Below are 20,519 nucleotides of genomic sequence, written 5' to 3'. Positions count from 1 at the left end.
AATACTGAGCTAAAATTTAGTTTGATTTAACTTTGTCATAGTCAATTACATTCTTTAATTTCTTACCTTGTTATTACTAACTTGAGTGTATATATATGTTATATACAGAAGTATGCCATTTGTAATAGAATGATTTTTTTCATTCCTAAGCTCACATTTGGTGTCTCTTTATAGTTAAAAAATGTCTAATTGTAAGGTACACGTTTTTGTTCTTTGATTAATTTTCTTCTTTTTAGGTATATTATTATATCATTTCCAATCCTGATCGAGAGAACATTTTACTCTCAACTACTTATATTTCTAATATACCTATTAAGTAGGGCATGATATGATAATATACCTAAAAAAAAGAAACTCAAAATTGGGTTTAGGGTATAGGGTTAAGGTATAGGGTTTAGGGTATATGGTTAGGGTATAGGGTTTAGAGTTTAGGGTGTAGGGTGTAGGGTGTAGGGTGTAGGGTGTAGGGTATAGGGTATAGGGTTTAGGGTTTAGGGTTTAAAAAATCAAAATAGCTAAACTGGTTTTTCATCATAGAAATCCGCATGTTAACATTTGAATAGAATAGAGGACCACGTCAGAAGCCAAATGGTCCTACGGACAGTGTAAAATTTCTTCATTTTACTCTAATCAGATTTCTTATTTATATTATATTCTACCTTATGTATAGATTAGATAATGAATTCCTTTCACCTAGATTTTTTCATAAAAAATAAAGAAAACTACATGATTATTGTAAATTGATTGAAAAATTTTAGTGTTAGAAGAAAAACTCATAATCAAGGTATTTAAGACAGCATCAATTAAGTTTATATATTATATTTATATGTTATCGTTGAATGGTGGCAATTGTGTAAAATTTAGAAAAAATAGGACATAATATATATCATAATTGATACATTTTAGATGTCTATTAAATAAGAATATTATGTGGGTTTTATTTAAAATTACTCTTCAAAATTAGGTGTATATGAAAATCCCTCTAAAGTTTTCCTAACTGAACTATGGCATTACCATAAGGACCAGCGTCAATTGCAGCTCCACTGATTGTGGTCATCCTTCTCAGCAACACAACAAACACAAAAACAACAGCAACACAAACACAGTAAAAGCATTCTACGCTATGCTACTGCTTTCTCTCATAATGGGACTGTTTGCTTAATGAATTGCGTAGCTAGCAAAGGGACTTTAATCTGATATATATAGAGGCCTGAAAACTTATCTTGTGAGAATACCACAAGGAGTCAAGGACTCCAAGAATCGATCAATGTCTATCTTTTAGTCTTTAGGTTAATCAGCAGGTTCATTAACCGGTAAGTCTTCTACTCCTATTGAGAGACATTCCTCAAATATGCCACTGCATAGAGTTTAACATATGCATTTCTACTGATTTGATCCGAGATAAAACACAATTTAGGCTTTTAGACAATGCAGAGTCCAATTTATTTCCAAAAACCCCAAGCCCCACCAACCCCCCCCCCCCCCCCCCCCCCCAACCCCAACACTAATTATCCAGCATGCAGCCTTGGTCAAATTTGGCATTATAACAAGAACATCAGTTACCAATAAATACCCATGCGAGCTGCTGCAGGAGTGGAAATATCCAAGAAAGATAGGAGAACCAACCTCTTTCCGATACTGTTCTGATACTCTAAGCTGCAGATCTGGTATCACACAGGGCTGATAAAGGATAGTATATCGGCCATATAACTTAGAAGATCCCACAAGGGACGGGTTCCCACAATTACATGAGGCCTCTTATGTAAAGTTACCGCAAGTATTGAACCAGGACAGCTTGACGCCCCATTGTAAGATCATCCATGTTGCCTGTAAGTAAAGACAAACACAATTCCAGAGGACCAGAAAGTCAGTGATCAGTACTGAATGTCTACTGTGACTAAAAGATTAAACTGGTGAATCTCTTTCCTTTATTCCAGAGAGTTCTTTACATCCACATAAATAGATTAGGCATATGTGATAGAAGTATATATAAACCTTAACCTCCCATTGTATATGAAACGATCAACAAATAGTCCAATAAAACTGGAACACATGATAAATTGCTTCAATAGAATTCAATAAAGGAGAAATATGAAATCGTAGTTAGCAGGGCCTGTGCTGCAGGAAGCATTATATGCATGGTACGGAACCTTTCTTTTATAGATCTGGGATGCTGTGCAAAACGAAGTAATTTTCCCAATATAAGATTAACAATATTGAAGGACTGAAATAGACTGGGAATTATAAGCATATTCCCTCCCCTTTATAACTCTAACAACCTGACATAAGCTAACAAAACCTGGCACATACGTAGTATTAATCTCTTCAAGGCGAAAGCTACTATCAGCTATGTACAATATGAGCGGATGATTTTGTAAGTTCACAAACTAATCAAGTTCCAACACAAGGTTACAGGAAACTGAGGCTGCAAGAGAGACTATGACAATCAGTCGTCATAATCATGCAATTAAGTTATAGACTAATGGTAATAAAGATTACGGGCGAGTGAGACAAGAAAAAAATATCTCTACTCTACTCCAGCATCTCAACCTAACATTTTGAGAAAGATACTTGACAAATATCAGACTTGTATATATGGATGGAGCACTGGGTTATGTTAACAGCTAAAGTTTGGCACATCCTATGAAAATAGATACTTAAGAGGTGAACTTATGAGACCAAATATCTAATCAGTATCTGAGACTAACCAACGATAAAATAAAAAGATTAATTAGTATAAATACTATTTCTTCAAACTTCAATTTTTGGGTAGGAACTCAGCAAGAGTCTAGATGAGTGATGAATTCATTAAAGCACCTCTGATACCAAATGATATCTCATATCTGGTATAACATATTAATCAGTATTCTATGGCTGATGAGTTTCAAGAAATGCAATACAAGTCAAAATTATGAACAATGAACTGACTAAGAATCACTAAAAACATTCAACAGAATTAAAAACCAAAACAACAACAAAGGAAAATTCATCTGCTGCCCTTTTTAACTAAACATAAAACAAGCAGCACGCCTCTTAAATCCATCAACACTCATCACCAGAAGTGGCACATAGTTTGCTCCAACAGTATATAACATGCAGACTTGCGTGGTGAAAATATAAAATTAAAGGATAGTTATATAACTCGCACTTACAAGATCGAATACAGAAAATGCATGTCATAAATGAAGATGAATTTGATTCTCAGGATACTTGTGTATGAGTGTTAATGGAGAAGAATATCCATTTGTTTACAAGATCTTAACAAATTCAGCACTTCTGCCCAAAAGACCATATCAGCAATTCAGCATTAAGAACTAACAGTGGACTAGATGAAAGAACAAAGAAGCCATACTGAAAAATACAGAACTTGAATACATCAATTCGTCACAGAGTAAGTACCTGAAGTTGTGGATCCTTGGCCCATCAACCTCACACCAAGAGAATTTGAAGTGTCATCTTGGGATCCATTTGATCGCTCTACATTCCGAGGAAGAAAAAAAAATTACTTCTTTTTTTACTAATAGTTAACCCAATTTAATAAATAGTAACAACAGACCAAAAAAAAAAAAACAGAGAAGATCGTATTATGCCCTTTGGGTGGAGACAGACTGGTTTGGCTCCCCTCTAGGCTAGAGATACACAAATGCAGAATCCATGTTCACTTTGATAAGCGGATTTGGAGTTGCAAGGCACATGCAGTGGCATTGAAAAGAGTTTGGTAAGATTGATTTTGGAAGAGTAGACTTGCAGCTTTGTGTATCGGCGGAAATCGAATCTCTCTCTGTATTTGGTTGAATGAGTTGACTTATTTCTTCCTCAACATATCGACCCCGTGTCTGGTCTCCTCCACCACCCAAGCTAGTCAAAGTAGATAACCACACCCTTTTTAAGACGGAAACCGATTATAAAGCAAAATCGAAAAAGTTTTGTAGATAGAAGTAGTTACGGTGTATTAATAACTAAATAGGTTGTATCACTTGTATGAATAGCATTATTTTTCACTTGTATTATAAAATTTTCATAATTTTTAACAAACTAAGTTACTAACGAGCTGAATATATCTTAGTTCAAACTCGATTTGTTTCTTTGTCGAGCTATTAAATTCAAGTTTGAGTCATTTATCTTATGAACACAAGCCCAACAAATTGAAATGACCCGAACACGAGTTGTTCGAGCCTAGTTACATTACCTATTTCAAAGATCTTGTCGGCGTGATTCATGCGATTTAATTAGGATTGTAATATTTAAGTATCATTAGGAATATTTTCCTGCAATTAAATATTCTTTGGGTTTAAATATTAAAATGGTGGTCGGATGAGTTACCATTTCGGGGTCGAGAGCAATTTAAGGTATGCCCCCTTCTTAATGAATGTTTTTCATAAGATGAGGTTTGAACCAAGGACATCATATTATCAGAAAAATCTTTACAGTGTTCGTCCCACTTACAGCCTACTATACTTCCATTAGACTAACCCCATTGGATGCAATTAAATATGGGTGCGGCTATTGCCACCCCATCAAATACTTTGTTCACCCATATTTCTAATTTTAAACTAAATATTCCAATACTAATCCCACAATCAAGAATTTTTGTGAAAATATAATATTAAATTAAAATTTGTAAAATTCAAATAAAAACAATTCTCTACATCTTTACATCGAAAAAAACAATTCTCTACATCTTTTAAATCAGATTTGGGACATTTGAGAATCACTTCAATCTTCAACATGGTGGTTATACAGTGTGGTGAGATTGTTTGTTTTTGTTTTTATTTTATTTCTAGCTTCAAATGTAGTCTTTCATATATATATATATATATTCATGATCGTAAAGAAGAAACTCAAGAAAGAGATTGAGGAGAACATATAGATTTTATCAGATTGAGAAAAATAAAAGAAAGAAAATAAAAACCATATTTTCTCAAAATGTTAAGGGCAGAATCGGAACATTAAAAGTAAAAAATAAAGCGTGAGGTGAACTGAGCATTTAGTGGGATGAAAATAGTCACACCCTTAAATATTCTTGTGTAGTAAGAAACTAAAATAAAAGGAATTTACAATTATGATTGAAAATCCTTATCCTTCACGGAAGATGTAAAATCTCCCATAAAATTCCAAAAGGGACATTGACTTATAGTCAAGCTGGGTCTCTCTCTCTCTCACACCGAAGAGTCTCCATCATCACGTCTCTTCAGCCCTCTTCCACCAATCGCCGATCGCCGCCGCACTCCCAATCGGTACGATCTCTCTCACTCTCGCACTCACCTTAATTCGATTTTTCTTTAATCATCAATTCGATCGATTTCAATGCATGCCAGTTGATCATGATTAACTCCTTCGATTTTGCTCGTCGCGATTTTTCTAGGGTTTTTGAGGTCCGATCGTCGCTGATTGTACCTATTGATTGTATTAGCGTGGCCTTGGATGTTTTGATTGCTGTGAATTTGAGTAGTTTTTCTGTGTTGTTGATTCTTCACATTGCATGGGGTTTGGGGATTTTGATAGGACCTTGTGTTGTTTTCTGATTCATATTCTGTGTGAAATTTTTTGTGGTTATTTTTTTTTGATTATATATGCTCTGTGAGTTTGTGCAAATTGGCTGTGAAGAGTTGATGAGGTTCGGAATCACTCTATTTTGGCATCTGTGAGATTCTGGAATGTGCATTGTCTACTTTTGAATAATCAAGCGTATCGTGATCGGTGATTGTTGTTTTTTAACAAGGTTAATTGACTATGAGTTACGTTATCAGTGCTTTGTCTGAGTATGGAGAATATTTGACATATTTTTCTTCGAGTAACATGGCTGCTATGTACAAATGTGTTTTTGTGTTATTGTGCTTTAGGTGAACACTGTAATTTTGACTTTCTTGCTAATAATGATGGATGATTTGATTGCAGGTGAATGAGCGCAATGGACCGAGCAAGGAGGGCAAAAGAGTTGGTAGCGAACAAGAACAGCATGATATACCTGGACCTGAAGGATATAATCAAGGATCATGCTCTCCCGTTCCTGCCTGCCAAATCACTTTTCAGGTTCAATGGGGTTTGCAAGGACTGGAAGGTCCAGATCAGATCTCCTTTTTTTGCCCACAAGCAGTCAACTAGCTTTTCGGATATCTCGGGATTCTTTCTTGTTTCCTCACCATCAACCGTACCTTCGTTTGTCTCTCTTGATTCCACGGCCTATGGTGTTCCAGACCCGTCTCTGAAGTTTTTACCTGAGCCAGTTGACATAAGGGCTTCTTCCAATGGACTGCTTTGTTGTCAGGGACGTGAAGGCTATAAGGCTTACTACATCTGCAATCCTGTTACTAAGCAGTGGAAAAAGCTTCCTAAACCAATTGCTGACCACGGAAGAGACCCTGCTCTGGTTCTCATCTTTGAGCCATCTTTGCTCAGTTTTGTGGCCGAGTACAAGCTGGTCTGTGTTTTCCCATCAGTCGACTTTGAGAAAGGACATGAATTTGAGATCTATTCCTCCAAGGAGGGGTCTTGGAGAATTTCTGGTGAGATTTACTATGGCAGTGGATCTGTTTCGCCAAGATCCGGTGTTTATGCGAATGACGTAGTCTATTGGCACACATCGCTTGGTAGGATCCTTGCTTTTGACCTGAAGATGGAGAGGGCACAACTCCTTTATAGCCATGGTTACTTTGATTCGGTCATGGGTGAGATGGATGGAAAGCTTTGTTCGACTAGGGCTCATGGTAATGCAGTAACCGTAAGTGTGTTGTCTAATGCTTACACAAACACAATGCAGATGCACAGCTCGGTCAAGGCATGGGCACAAAAGCTTTCAGTTAATCTTAACCCTGCACCAGTACCTTCAGCGCCCGGTTCTAGGGGTAGTTTATTGCATGCAAGTGGGAATCTGGTGTTGTACCGGAATGGGACAAAACTCTATGCATACAACCTGCGGACTAAAGAAACAATATATATGTGTGATGGGTCTTACCAAGGGATATTTTTTCCTCATGTCAACAGCCTCGTGGAGCTCTAGTTGCTTCTTGGCGATCCTACTCTGATGTTGCCATTGTGCAAACCTGAAGAAGAGACACTAGTAGTTATTGTTGGTTATGTTTGGAACTAATTGCTTCATTTTCTAGTTATGCTTTTATTTTCATGGCTATCTAACGTCCATGAGTTGGTACTCCTCAACTGCTTGTCTTTTGGGGTCATGGTGCTTGATATGTTGTGATACTGGGATTCAGTTCACTTGAGCTTTTAAATTAGTATTGTAGCTGCGATGTCTGTGGATCTTCAATAATCTACTTTAAAGTCTACTTGTGTGAGTTGTGTCAAAATTAGTTTTTTTTTTTTTCCCGATAAATCTTAGGCATGTGTGGAGATCACCATGTTAATTTCATCTAATCTAAATTATGCATACGTGTTAATTTCATCTAATCTAAATTATCCACATTGTATCGAATATGAAAGTGATGTGCACACCCTATAGTCTCGTAAATAATGGAAATTACAGAGTCCTTTTTGAATGTTTTTATTTTATATAAATGGATAATGATGATTTGTTACATTTTAAACTTCTCCACGTATATAATTTCCCGGAACTTGAGACTTGACCCCCACGCCAACATTTTCTCGCGCTACCGCCATTCTCATCTCTACCCAATAACAGTCCCCCACATGTCCACCACGTTATAGTAATCCTACATATACCCAAACCCTTGTTAGTCTGATCCTCTGGCTCACTTCAACTGCTCTCTCAACCGTGAATTCACACTCTCTCCGCCTCCCTCGCCCCAAATCCACCGCCGCATTCGGTCTCCGGTCGCCTCCCTCACCCCCTACGACGGTGCGTTTCTCTTTCTTTTTTGATTTTTCAGTCGTAGAATTCGCTTAAACGACACGCGCTTCTCTGTTTTTGAATTATTATTATTTCTCTAAATTGTTAAAGGTTGAATCTTTAAGGGTTTTCGTTTTGGTTTTCTCTATGTTTCTATGAATCATTTGCTCGTTTTTGGGTTTGGGTTTGTTTGTCTCTAATCTGTTCTGGGTTTTTTTAGACGCCTCTGTTTTGTTCAATTTTCGATTCTCTTGAATTGTTTTGTTACTGAAAATTGAAAAGGCCAAAGGAATTTAAAAAATGGGATATTTGATGAATGTGTTTGCAGTTTGAATTTGATTCTTAGAAAAAAAAAAAGACTGAATCTTTGGTGTCAAATCATGAAACCCATGTTGGAATTTTTACCAATTTGTCCAAGATTTGAGATGATGTAGATCAAGATCTCAGTTAGGTCACTTTTTAAATCTTTGGTGATAGGATTACCACCAAAATCTGATTCTCTGTATGTTCTGTTTCCGGATTAGCGGTTTTTGGGGATTTCTTTTGTGTCAAGCAAACATAGGGTTTGGTTTATCTGTTATTTGAAAACCATTTATCTTTTTTGAGTGATCATTGTTCAGTCTTTGAATGTTACAAATTAAATTTGTTGTCATTTGGTCACTGTATTTATGGGAAACTCTCCTTCAAACTCGCCATAAATCTGTTGTCATTTTGCAGTTATGGCGAGTTCTGAGGGGCATCCCGTTGATAATGACAATCTTGTGGACAATGATTTTGAGGAAGATTTGTTTGATGACATCGCAGAACAGCATATACAGTCTTCAAATGAGCTCAAAGTGGTGGATCGCTCTGATGTGGTATGTCCTCGGAACATTGCTGTTATTTTTACTGAAATGAAATACATGGATTGGCTGTAGTTTAATTTTGGGATGTGGGAGGCTTTGGCAGATGTTCTTCTGTTATTTATGTACATAACTGCTAAGCTTTATATGGTTGATTTCACAGTCCATGCTCCGGAACAATTGAAATCCTTAGTTAGAAATGGTATCTATTTCTTGGATACCAAAATGTCCTTTAGTTTATACTGCTCGCATTTTTAGCTCCTTTAGGATCAACTAAACCAAGCAATCTGCTAGAGGTCATATTTTTGGCCTAGATGTCTTTTGCAAAAATAATTCATGAGAAGAGAGTCTCTGGATGAGTTGCATTTAATTGTTTTTCCTTTTTTGCTTTTTCATTTTTTATAGGAGTACTGTTTCAATTGTGTTTTCTTCTTGTATGCATCTTGATGTTTTGATTCCTTATTGCAGCTTGACAGAGAATCTCGCAAAAGAACCGCTCCTGTTTATGTTCCTTATGATGAATTTCCACACAAAAGGTTTAAGCAGAACATTGAGATCCAAGATGTAGTAATGGATCATGCTCTTTATTTCCTCCCTGCCAAGTCGCTTTGCAGATTCAAAACTGTTAGCAAGGAGTGGGATAAGTTGATTAACAAACCCTTTTTCGCCCACCAGCAAACTCACTCCTTCCGAGACATCTCTGGTCTTTTTTGTCAACTCCCTGGTGATAAGCCTTCCTTCATCTCACTTGATAGAAATGCTTATGGCATTCCTAGTCCATCCCTCCGTTTCTTGCCTCAGCCTGTTACTATCAGAACTGCTTGCAAGGGTCTGCTCTGCTGCCAAAACAGTTTTGAACAAAATAGATACTATATTTGTAACCCTGTGAATGAGGAATGGAAAGTGCTTCCAGAACCAATCCTTTATCATGGACCTGATCAATCAGCCTTGGCACTAGCCTTTGAGCCTTCAGCACTAAACTTTGCAGCACATTTTGAACTTGTGTGTGCAGTTTCTCTATGTTTAACTGATGAACCAGTTATCCGTTTTGAGATTTACTCTTCAAGGTCAAGCTCCTGGAGACTCGCTGAGACTATGTGTTCTGAGGTAGATGCCTTGAAGTTGACTGGGGATGGAATCTTTCTGAAGGGTGTAGTCTTTTGGGAAACTTTTGCTGGGGCCATTCTGGCTTTTGACTTGAAGGAGGAGCACTATGGAATTCTGTCACTCCCTCCCAACAGTGGACTGAAAGGAGTTTTAACAGAGATGCGTGGTGAACTGTGCTATATTCTTCCTGTTAGAGAAGGCAATGATTACACCTTGGAAATCTATGGTGATTTGGATATGAATCTCAAGCATATAGTTCTTCTTGATCTTGGTTTTCTTTCTCGTGCTCAACTTGGTTTTGTTTCACGTGCTCATCGTGGTTTGCTAAGGGTTCTGGCTTGTGTGAAAGATGATACTGTAATAATCCTTGTCGAAGATAGAGTGATTGCTTATAATATGAAATCTTGGACGGTTCAAACTCTAAGGCATAACGTGATTGGTGCTTACAGTGCGGATTACAATGCTGGATTTGCAAAGTATCTTCCTTATGTGAACAGCCTCGTTCATGTACGTTCATCATACTTAACGAGCCTCCTATCTGAAGATCCTAGTTCCTCTTATTCCTATCTGGAGTCTCTCTGAACAGCCTTTTACTGTCAGTATTCCAGTACTTCCAGCTGATTACCTTTCCCCCCCCTCAAATTGGGTCATTGCCAAGTTCAATTCAGAGCTTTTCCTTTAGTGTTTGGGAAGTTCTTATTTGGAACTTGTTTAATCTTTGTTTGCAAGTTCATTTCAGAACATCTTTTTCTGCTTGAGAAAGTTCTCCCTTGGAACTTGGTTCATGGTCCTAAAGTTTGTCCTTGGTATTTGACTGCCTGTAAATCCTGAATGTTTCAGATCATGAAAACCTTGCTGAATGATGGATGATGAATGATAAACATCAGTTTCATTTTCTGTGTTTTCTGGTTCAATTCTTTGATCATTACCTGAAGCTTTTCGATTGTATTTGCCCCCTTTTCAGCTTGTTCAACTACAACTATATTTCCCTTCTCAAAATACTGAAAGTAGAAAATGTTGAGTGAAATTGAGATTTAGTCACAATCTTCCTAACTGGGAAGATGCGAGGTCTCTATAGCGAGGTCCAATGTATGGTTCTATAGTTTTGTTTAGGAAAGTTGTTCAACTTTATCAGCAACTGACATATGAGGAGGTTGCTGGCCGGAATTAAATGGGCTCTTCCTTGACTGGTGCCCTTGTGGCCGGCCGGGGATTTATAATGTACGTCGTTAACTAAATGATACAAATTTGTAGCATTGCTATTCCCGAAAATCATAGTTCTTGGAATGAAATTGACTGATGTGAATAGCTTATTGACAAGATCGCCATGGTGACAAAAACAATTTTGACCAACATATCAACTTAGATATTGCCGGACTATGCCAGGAAGAATAAGAAGACTTTTGAGAGTTTCATTAAAAGAAAAAGAAAAGAAAAAAAGGACCATTGTTTATTTAAATCCAACCGGTCAAAATGTGAAAAAGGTCACCGGAGGCACCAAATGTTGTTGCTGGACACCTGAATGTGGTTGGTTTGACGTTGTTGAAGATGTGCGGTGGAGGTGGAAAGAATGGGAGACGAGTAGACAAAGTAAGATAAAACATGAAAAAGGGGCCAAAAAAAAGCCAATACTGTTAACTATTATATACCCTTGTCTGCCTTATCAACTTGATAATTATGATAACCTTAAGGCTTAAGTCGACTTAGAAAATGATGTCGGTGAGCTGTGATTTGGTTGGTTAAGGTGTTTAATTAACAACTTTGAGATCATGAGTTCAAACTTCATTGACATATAAGGTATGTGAGTTATTAATAAATTTTAAAAAAAAATAAAAAATAAAGTCGACTTAGAAAATGAATGTTGTCTTATCTGATAGCTAGAGACACCCCCACTTTGTAAAAAATCGAATATCGTCTCTTAAAATATAAGCTTGACAATCCAAACTATCTATATTGTACGTTATTCTCAAACTATATGATCAGTGCAAAATCAAACTAGAAATAATCTACATTGAATTGCAAATATTATTTTTTCACGGAAATTTTTGTATGTGCGACGTGTATTTACACAATACAATCTTAACCGTTTATAACAATTCATATGTTTGACCACCATGTTTCTATATTATTTCTTCTAATCTTGACTATCTATGTATGTATGTGAAAATACACGTCGTGTACTGAAAATATATATTTTTTTCTTATCAGACATCTTGTATTTGTTTGTAATGCTTTACTATTTTAGAGGTTGTTGGGTATATGATCTTCATGTCTTTCAGAATTATTGAACAGTCTCAATGTAATTATTTATTTATTTTTTGGTATATATATTTCTTTCTAGCGTTTGATTTAAATTTTGGAATACTAATCAACTAGGCTAGAATCTCGCACTCGGCAAAACCATAAACTTGAAACTCAAGGAAGGAACCAAACCATTGACCAGGAGACGACTCTGCAACGACACAAAACCAATCACTCGCATCCACGTGTCCCTCATCTCCATATAAACCCCCAAAAGTCTCAGTCTCCCAGATTCCCTAACACAGATCATCGTGCTTCACTTTGAAACTGCTCTCTCTCCCTCTTCACTTCCGCCTCTCTCTCTCTCTCTCTCTCTCTTCCGATTCTCCCGCCTTCAATCTCCGGCCGCCGCTCTCCGATTCCCAGGTACGCTTCTTCGGCGATCCTTCCGGTTTCATTTTCGCCGTTAATCCGGAATTCTTTACTGTCTTTTCATTTGGCTTTGACGAACACCTCGAATCTTTTAGGGTTTTCGATTCTTGAAATTCGACTCAATTAGTGTTTCGTTTGGTTTCCGATCGTTTCTTGGCTCTGTTAGGTGAGAATCTTTTTGATCAGTTTCCGATTTGCTTTGGGCTTTTCAAGACCCTGCCTCTCTGTTCTTGCTCTGTAATTTTTTTTGTTTCTTTCATTTTGTTATTCGGATTCGTTTGATTGCTTAGATAGTTAGAAATTGAATTGGTGGAATTTGAAGTGTGAATTTGAATTCTGAAATCAATTTAGGCTTTCTGTGTTGGTTTTATGAATTTCCCCCTTTTGGTAATTCCCCTGTTTTTTACGCTTATGTAAATGTGGGTTAAAGATTTGTTCTTTTCTTGATAACTTTTTGTGCAATTTAATGAATATATGATGATTTCATTTGGATATTGCGCTGGGTTTCTTTGGTGCCAAGTAACCATTGTTGAAGATTAGGATTTTTTTATTTTATTTTTTCCTTTTTGATTGATGAAGATTTAGGCGCTTTCCTATTTTGAGGGTGAATGTGAGTTTTGATTTAAAATTTTCTTTTTTAAGGAAGAAATTTGTGAGATATGTAGAAGCATGTTGTCATAGAAATTTGGGTGATGGAGTTTTCTTGATCTAAACTTGTTCATTTCAGATTACTGGAGACTTTTGAGGAGTTTAATCATGGCTGATGCGGATTCGGATTCTGACAGTAGCTTTGTCCTTCTGAGTGAAGGCACTTCTGTGGGTAGTGATTCTGAGAGTTTTGTCATTGTGAGTGAAGACTGTGTGAGTACTGATTCTGGTGAAGATCTATTTGGGGAAAGCCAAAATGAGTTGGAGAAGGTTGTAAATGATGTTAAGAGTTGTGATTCTGAAGATGATCAATTTTGTGATAGCCAGCAGCAGTTGGAGAAGAGTGAAGATGATAACAGTAGTGTGAGTACTGACTCTGATGAAGTTCTGTTTGGTGAAAGCAGACACCAATTGAAGAAGCTTGTGGATTATTCTAGTTCTGAGTCTGTAGAAGTTCTATTGGATTGTAGTGGATCACTGGGGAATAGAAAATATGTGGCTACCAATGAGGTATGTAATTCTGAATAACCTATGTTTGGTTGTGGCTGTGTTATATGTGAGAGATGCTTTTTCATATTAAATATAAGTTTATATTGCTGTCTGCCTGATTTTGTAAATTGATTCCATATGACATTACATTCTTGTATGTGCGGCAAACTCAATAGGACCCAGATTTTGATGTTTTCTTTGATAGAAGTTGATTGCGAGGCTTTGTGATTGTTCATGTGACCAGATGTTCATTTGATAACTTTTATCCTCTTCTCTCGAGTTCATCTCAATCTTGTCTTGTTTTATTGCAGTTTCACAGGTATCCATGTAAAAGAATTGGCCATGTTTGTGGAGATGATTGCTATGAATTTTCTGGAGAGAAGAAGGCCAGTGAGAATATTGACATCAATGATGTGACAATGGAGTATGTTCTTCCTTTCCTCCCTGCCAAAACACTTTGCAGGTTCAGAAGCGTTGGCAAACAGTGGGATAAGTGGATTTCCACCCCATTCTTCATTCACAAGCAGGCTCACTCCTTCCGGGATATCTCTGGTTTTTTCAGTCAACTTCCTGGGGAAAAGCCTTCTTTTGTCTCACTCAACAGAGATGCATATGGCATTCCTAATCCTTCCCTTGATTTCTTGCCTGAATCAATTACTGTAAGGACTACTTGTAATGGCCTGCTCTGCTGTGAAAGCTGCGATGGAGAAAATACTTACTACATTTGCAATCCTGTGAACAAGCAATGGACAGTGCTTCCCAAAAATTATGAACCTGAATCAGGGACATCAGTGCTCACCAAGATCTATCATGGACCTGAATCAGTCCTTGCACTAGCTTTTGAGACCTCTGTGCTTGAATTTGCAGAACATTTTCAACTTGTGTGTGCCTTCTCTTTACCTGATCAGCCGGTGATCTGTTTTGATATATACTCTTCAAGGTCGCGCTATTGGAAACGCTCAAAGACAGAATGCTGTGAGATTGATGCTCTGCATTTGACAGGTCATGGGCTCTTTCTGAAGGGAATGGTCTTCTGGGAAACTCTTGCTGGCACAATTTTGGCTTTTAATCTGAAGGAGGAGCAATACGGTATTTTGCCGCTCCCTTGCCGCAGTGGACCACACGGTGTTATGGCAGTGATGTATGGCGAGCTGTGTTATATTCTGCCTGTTCTGGAAGACTCTGTATACACATTAAAGATCTATGGTGATATGGACATGAAACTGAAGCACATAATTCGACTTGCGGATGGTATTTTCACCAATTATGATGAAGAGTTGAGGGCTTTGGCTTGTGTGAATGATGATGTGGTGATCGTGCTTCTTGGAATGAAATTGATTGCTTATCATGTGAAAGCAGAGAAGGCTGATATCATACAGAGTTATATTGGGACTAGTGCTGGATATGCGGGTTATCTTCCATATGTGAACAGCCTGGTACAAGTCAATCACCCATGAGCGGCATTGGATCCTGCAACTAAGCTAGCTTAGAGTCTCTCAATCCCCAGCGGCAGCCTGTCTCTCAATCTTGACTATCTGTTGATTTTAGGATTCTTGGTTTGCAAGTTCATATTGGAACTTCTTGCAAGTTTGTGAAGGAGTGCGTATTTTGGAACTTGTTTAAGGTCATAATTTTCTTTCTGGGTTTTGATGTCTAGATATGTTCAGATCATGAAAACATAACTGGGTTTGTGAATAACTATCAAATGATGAACGTTTAATGGTGTATATATAAAAGTACTTTGCATTTTTCTAGTACTTGTTGATGAAAACCTGTGATTAATTGTACAGTAATGGCCACTTGTGAGAAGCATTTCCATGGATGATGAAATCGATTGTGTTTTTTGCTAAAGATGTGCAGGGTTGATACTTGATAATGCTTGGTAGTCCTAGCTAGTGGCTTTGAGCATAGTAGTTGTTTTAGGTTTTACACAGGTTGAACTATTTGCAGGTACAGAAGTTCAGCCTTAAGCAAACCCAGTATGCTTATTGCTAATTAGCCCACCTAGCTTATAACTATATAGTCTCCTTCCTTTTCAGCCTTGCCAGCAACTGTCTTTTCTCTTCTTCATCGCAATGGTGCTAGTCATTACATAAATATCGATCATAGCTTTTTTGTTTGCTTTTATAGATTCTTTGGTTTCTATCCTGCCATTTCTGTCCTCCTTTGTTGTTTCTTCAAGGTGTTGGGTTTTGGTATTTCTGTGTTAAGTTACAGCGCAGCACGTTGTTCCTTTACTTCGAGCCAAAGTACTTTGCAGGTTCAGAAGTGCTGTTAGCTGTAGCAAACAAGTAGGTTACTGGATTGCCTCGCCTTTCTTGGTTCACAAGCAAACTTCCGAGCCATCTGTGGCCTTTTCTGTCAACTCCCTGGTTATGGAGAATACAAAAACGCATTTGTATACGTTGATTCTTTCACAAGATAAAAATCTACAATTAGCTAAAACGAAGAAGCTAACAAATCGATCATGAAAATGGCACCTTTTCTGTTTCCACAAATTTTAACAGTGCCAGGATTATTGGACAACCAATTCAGTAGATGAAAGATATTGGTACCAAATGATGTGACAAATTGATACGTTAGTATACGATGCGCGATATGACAAGCACTTGACGGGTTCAAAATAACATAAATATCCCATACAGATGGATATATCTAGCTACTTGCTATTTTTGGCACCAAGTTATTATGGTCTAAAATTCTTGACAGCTGAATGTACATGCTGTTTTTACATAATAGTAAGTTGTCTCCTCAAGCTGCGATGCTGTTACGCACAAGTGTAAACACAAGCGCCCAAGGAGGAGGAATGTCTATATTTGAAGTTTATATCTTCTGGTTCTAATTCATGAGGCAAATAACATCCCCAGGTAAAATTACATGGAGCTCCAGCGAGGTTATGGGACAGGAAATGGTAAAAGCAACTAACCAACTTAATCTAAGTAAGGGGAGGCACGCACAAAAGATAGCAGCCTTAGAGAGAGAAAAAAAGAGAAACGAGAAAGAGAAAGAGGGAGAGAGAGAAGAGAGGTGAAAGAAAGTTCCTGCTTTGTAGGAGGCAATGGCAAGGACACAGCTCTCTTCTTTCTCTTTCCATTGAGAGAAAAAAAAAAACAACCCTAGCCTCCTCCTACCTCCTTTCATTGATCTCCAGGTACTTGAACACCACCCTAATATTTTCTTCCTTCAATATCCTATTTTCGAATCTCAACTATCATTTTAGTTTGCTTTTATTTCATAAACTAGTTACACAATTAAGCAAATCAAGAACACCATGCATGCATGCATGGGGTTAGCTAGCTAGGTTATCTCACTTCTTGATGCAATTAGTTTAGTTGATTTATATACATATGATATGAAGCTAGGTTTAATCGATTCCCTTAACATGTTCAGGGGTCTTGAATCAAATCATTAAGACGAGTAGTTACCGGGAGAGGTGAGGTTTCCGGCCACCACATAAATAGTCTGGAATAGGCCTCGGCCGGAGGTTCTGACTAAATATGTCTTCTGATTCTCCATCACCGGATTCTTCACCTTCACCGCCATCAGATAACTCCTCCTCCAACTCCTCATCCCCACCAAAGAATAATTCACCGGCGCCTTCCTCTCCTCCGAAAAACCAGTCACCGCCACCATCTTCCCCTCCACCATCCTCACCACCACCTTCGTCTCCTCCTCCTTCACCAAAGAATGACTCGCCCTCACCGCCTCCCCCGAAGCAGGATGACTCGTCGTCCCAGCAGTCCTCTCCTCCTCCTTCACCGAAGAACGGGCAGTCACCTCCGGCCACTCCAGCCACTCCCTCTCCTCCAAGCAATCAGGGCACTCCGGCCACTCCTGCCACTCCGGCCACCCCAGATGGTAGCACCGCCTCTCCTTCGCCACCTAAACAAAGTGCTCCTGGTGTTCCGGCTGTCCATGTGCCACCCCCTCCCCCACATTCTGCTACAAAATCCCCTACCTCCACTGCAGTGACACCACCTTCCGACGGCAGTAATTCCGATAAAGGGGTGGTAATAGGAGTAGGGATCGGCACCGGAGTAATAGTTCTTCTAATGGCCGTCATTTGTGTCCTTTGCGTCAGAAGGAAGAGGAGAAAGAATGACCATATGCAGTATTATGGAGATCCTACCAAAGGTACGTATGGCAAACCAATGTTTGTGGGGTTACAATATTAATGAATTGATGCCCTAAAATTTGTTACTCGTAACTATTAATGTAGCAATCAAAAACAAGTACAACAAAAATCAAAATCCATTTGTGTCACTATTGAAAGTAAGACCGATTGCTTTGTTGCTTCCAATTATGTAGGTGGTGGTGCATACTACAACTCACAGCAACACACTTGGAACATGAGTGCGGCACAAGGAGACCATGTGGTCAGGCTAAACCAAGCAGCTGGTAATGGTGGTAGTGGTGGTGCCTGGCCTTCACCGCCTCCTCCGATGATGAGTGGTGAAATGAGCACGAATTTCTCGGGACTCCATGGACCGCCCTTGCCACCGCCCTCACCAAACATGTCACTCGGTGGGTTCAACAAGAACACCTTCACTTATGAGGAGCTAGCAAACGCTACCAACGGGTTCTCACAAGCCAATTTGTTGGGCCAAGGCGGTTTCGGGTATGTGCACAAGGGTGTCCTCCCTAGCGGAAAAGAGGTTGCGGTGAAGAGTCTCAAGATTGGTAGCGGCCAAGGAGAACGGGAATTCGCAGCAGAGGTCGAGATCATTAGCCGAGTTCATCACCGCCATCTTGTGTCATTGGTCGGCTATTGCATTTCCGGTGAACATAGATTGTTGGTCTATGAGTTCGTTCCCAATTCAACCATGGAACACCATTTGCATGGTGAGATCATTACCTACGTTGCTAAACCAAACATGCATACTAGGCCTTGCTACATTCACTTTAGGGTTAAAAAAAAATTATAATGTCATCAACTAATAGATACAAAATTGTGTTGCAGGCAAAGGACTTCCAGCACCAATGGATTGGGCAACTAGGCTTCGGATCGCAACTGGGTCTGCTAAAGGGCTTGCCTACCTTCACGAGGACTGTAAGCAATTTCTGAGCTACCCTCTCACTAGCTTAGTGTTTGAACTCTTCTACAAAAAAAAAAAAAACCTAGTGTTTGAACTCTTAATATGTCCCATTTATTTAAAATGCATTGCAGGCCATCCCAAGATCATTCATCGTGATATCAAATCTGCTAATATTCTCCTGGATAACAACTATGAAGCCATGGTAATTAAGATTGAGTAAATCATTTCCCAATTAACGTAGCTGATGATTGATAAATATATATTCGATATTCGATTAATCGCTTATGATCATCCTTATAACTTGTTCTTCATCAATTCCCAGGTTGCTGATTTTGGGTTGGCTAAGCTGTCTTCTGACAACTACACCCATGTTTCTACACGAGTTATGGGTACTTTCGGGTAAGCGATTACGAAATTGTGCTTAATTTGTTGTAACATTGTACTCAATCTTATAGTATAACTAATTCTGGTTCTGTATGTAAATGAATGCAGGTATTTGGCTCCAGAATATGCATCAAGTGGAAAGTTGACAGAGAAGTCCGATGTCTTCTCATTTGGAGTCATGCTCTTGGAACTTATAACCGGAAAGCGACCGGTTGATCCTTCGAACGCCATGGAAGACAGCTTAGTGGACTGGGTATGTACATTATTTCTCTTTGTCAAATTTCTTTTGTTACATTCGAAGGAACCAAGAATTCGACTCATCGTAGTTAGATCTGACTACTCCAGCTAGCTGAATCCTTTAAAATTTCTTCTATGTGATCACACAGGCTCGACCACTTCTCACTCGTGCACTAGAGGATGGCAACTATACAGAGTTGGTGGATATCCGCTTGGACAACACCTTCAACAAAGAAGAAATGGCACGCATGGTCGCCTGTGCTGCTGCTAGTATCCGTCACTCTGCCAAACGACGCCCAAAGATGAGCCAGGTGCGTACCTCAACCAAAATATGCATGTTATCTCGGTTCATGAACAATCTAATAACGTAACATGTATTCAAGCTACACGAAGCGAGATTGCTAATGCAAAAATGTGTTTTGTGTGTAACAGATCGTACGCGCGTTGGAAGGAGATGTGTCGTTGGAGGACTTAAACGAGGGGGTAAAACCAGGCCAGACCATTATGATCAATCCGGCAGCAATTGGTGGAGGGTCTGACTATGACACACAGGCATACAATGCCGACATGAATAAGTTTAGAAAGTTAGCCCTTGCGAGCCAGGACAGCAGTGAGTTCGGTAACAGTACGGACTCCTCAGAAATGAGCACCCCTGCGGCACAAAAGCCACCAAGGCTCTGAGCCTAGCCTGGTCACTCCCAAAGAGGAAACTTTTGGTTAAGATGGATGAGGAAACAAAAGGAAGCAATTCATGATCTAGGGTCACTGGTTCTAATTTGCTATTCAAGTTTGGGGTTTAGGATTAAAGGAAGGGTGAGAGATATTTGAGGATTTGGAGTGGGATTTGGGGGCAGTGCCATCCATTTGTGCTTAGGAAATATATGCATGTATAAGGGGCCTAAATGGCTTGGAATGACCCAAATCTTGATGGTTAGTTTGATTAATCTTACATCTTTGATACACATATGGATTTGTACCTAAATCCGTATAAATACAATTTGGTTTGGAGATAAGTAGATAGTTTCTTTGTATCATAAATTACCTTATATATTTCATTATTTTTACTCAATAAAATAAATAAATATATATAAAATTATATGTATCACGTATGTATATAACATCATTTTTGGAAAACTCTAAGCCCCTTCAATTCTTCAAATGTTTTTGTTTTTTTTAACCAAACATAAAATTATTTAGCCATATCAAATTGAGAAATTTTAAATACACACCCCTAATCTCTTAATACACACCCTATTGTTTTATATTTCTATTGAGATTTTATAGGTAAGCTAAATGACC

General features: G+C 38.5%; 4 protein-coding genes across 4 annotated transcripts; all 4 read left to right on the top strand.

Annotated features, from left to right (window-relative positions):
• The first annotated feature begins 5,119 nt into the window (after window positions 1-5,119).
• LOC101305402 (F-box protein At5g07610-like) lies at window positions 5,120-7,265 on the top strand. The gene is made up of 2 exons (XM_004287861.1): window positions 5,120-5,237; window positions 5,899-7,265. Exon 2 carries the CDS (start codon window positions 5,903-5,905, stop codon window positions 6,998-7,000), a length of 1,098 nt encoding a protein of 365 aa, XP_004287909.1. The 5' UTR covers window positions 5,120-5,237; window positions 5,899-5,902; the 3' UTR covers window positions 7,001-7,265.
• Window positions 7,266-8,523: 1,258 nt separating this feature from the next.
• LOC101291870 (F-box protein At5g07610-like) lies at window positions 8,524-10,335 on the top strand. The gene is made up of 2 exons (XM_004289098.1): window positions 8,524-8,661; window positions 9,115-10,335. The coding sequence occupies exons 1-2, from the start codon at window positions 8,524-8,526 to the stop codon at window positions 10,333-10,335; spliced, it is 1,359 nt and encodes a 452-aa protein (XP_004289146.1).
• A 2,226-nt stretch (window positions 10,336-12,561) lies between these two features.
• LOC101305105 lies at window positions 12,562-15,315 on the top strand. Its single transcript, XM_004287860.1, has 3 exons — window positions 12,562-12,592; window positions 13,154-13,584; window positions 13,875-15,315. The coding sequence occupies exons 2-3, from the start codon at window positions 13,183-13,185 to the stop codon at window positions 15,018-15,020; spliced, it is 1,548 nt and encodes a 515-aa protein (XP_004287908.1). The 5' UTR covers window positions 12,562-12,592; window positions 13,154-13,182; the 3' UTR covers window positions 15,021-15,315.
• Window positions 15,316-17,060: 1,745 nt separating this feature from the next.
• Window positions 17,061-19,901, top strand: LOC101291574 (proline-rich receptor-like protein kinase PERK4-like). Its single transcript, XM_004289097.1, has 8 exons — window positions 17,061-17,697; window positions 17,872-18,405; window positions 18,524-18,613; window positions 18,731-18,801; window positions 18,922-18,998; window positions 19,092-19,236; window positions 19,370-19,531; window positions 19,653-19,901. Exons 1-8 carry the CDS (start codon window positions 17,061-17,063, stop codon window positions 19,899-19,901), a joined length of 1,965 nt encoding a protein of 654 aa, XP_004289145.1.
• Window positions 19,902-20,519: the final 618 nt, after the last annotated feature.

This window comes from Fragaria vesca, linkage group LG1 (assembly GCF_000184155.1).
Source record: "Fragaria vesca subsp. vesca linkage group LG1, FraVesHawaii_1.0, whole genome shotgun sequence".
Taxonomy (NCBI): Eukaryota; Viridiplantae; Streptophyta; class Magnoliopsida; order Rosales; family Rosaceae; genus Fragaria; species Fragaria vesca.
The sequence above is the reverse complement of the archived record's forward strand: the minus strand, read 5'-3'. Positions and strand labels throughout refer to the sequence as shown.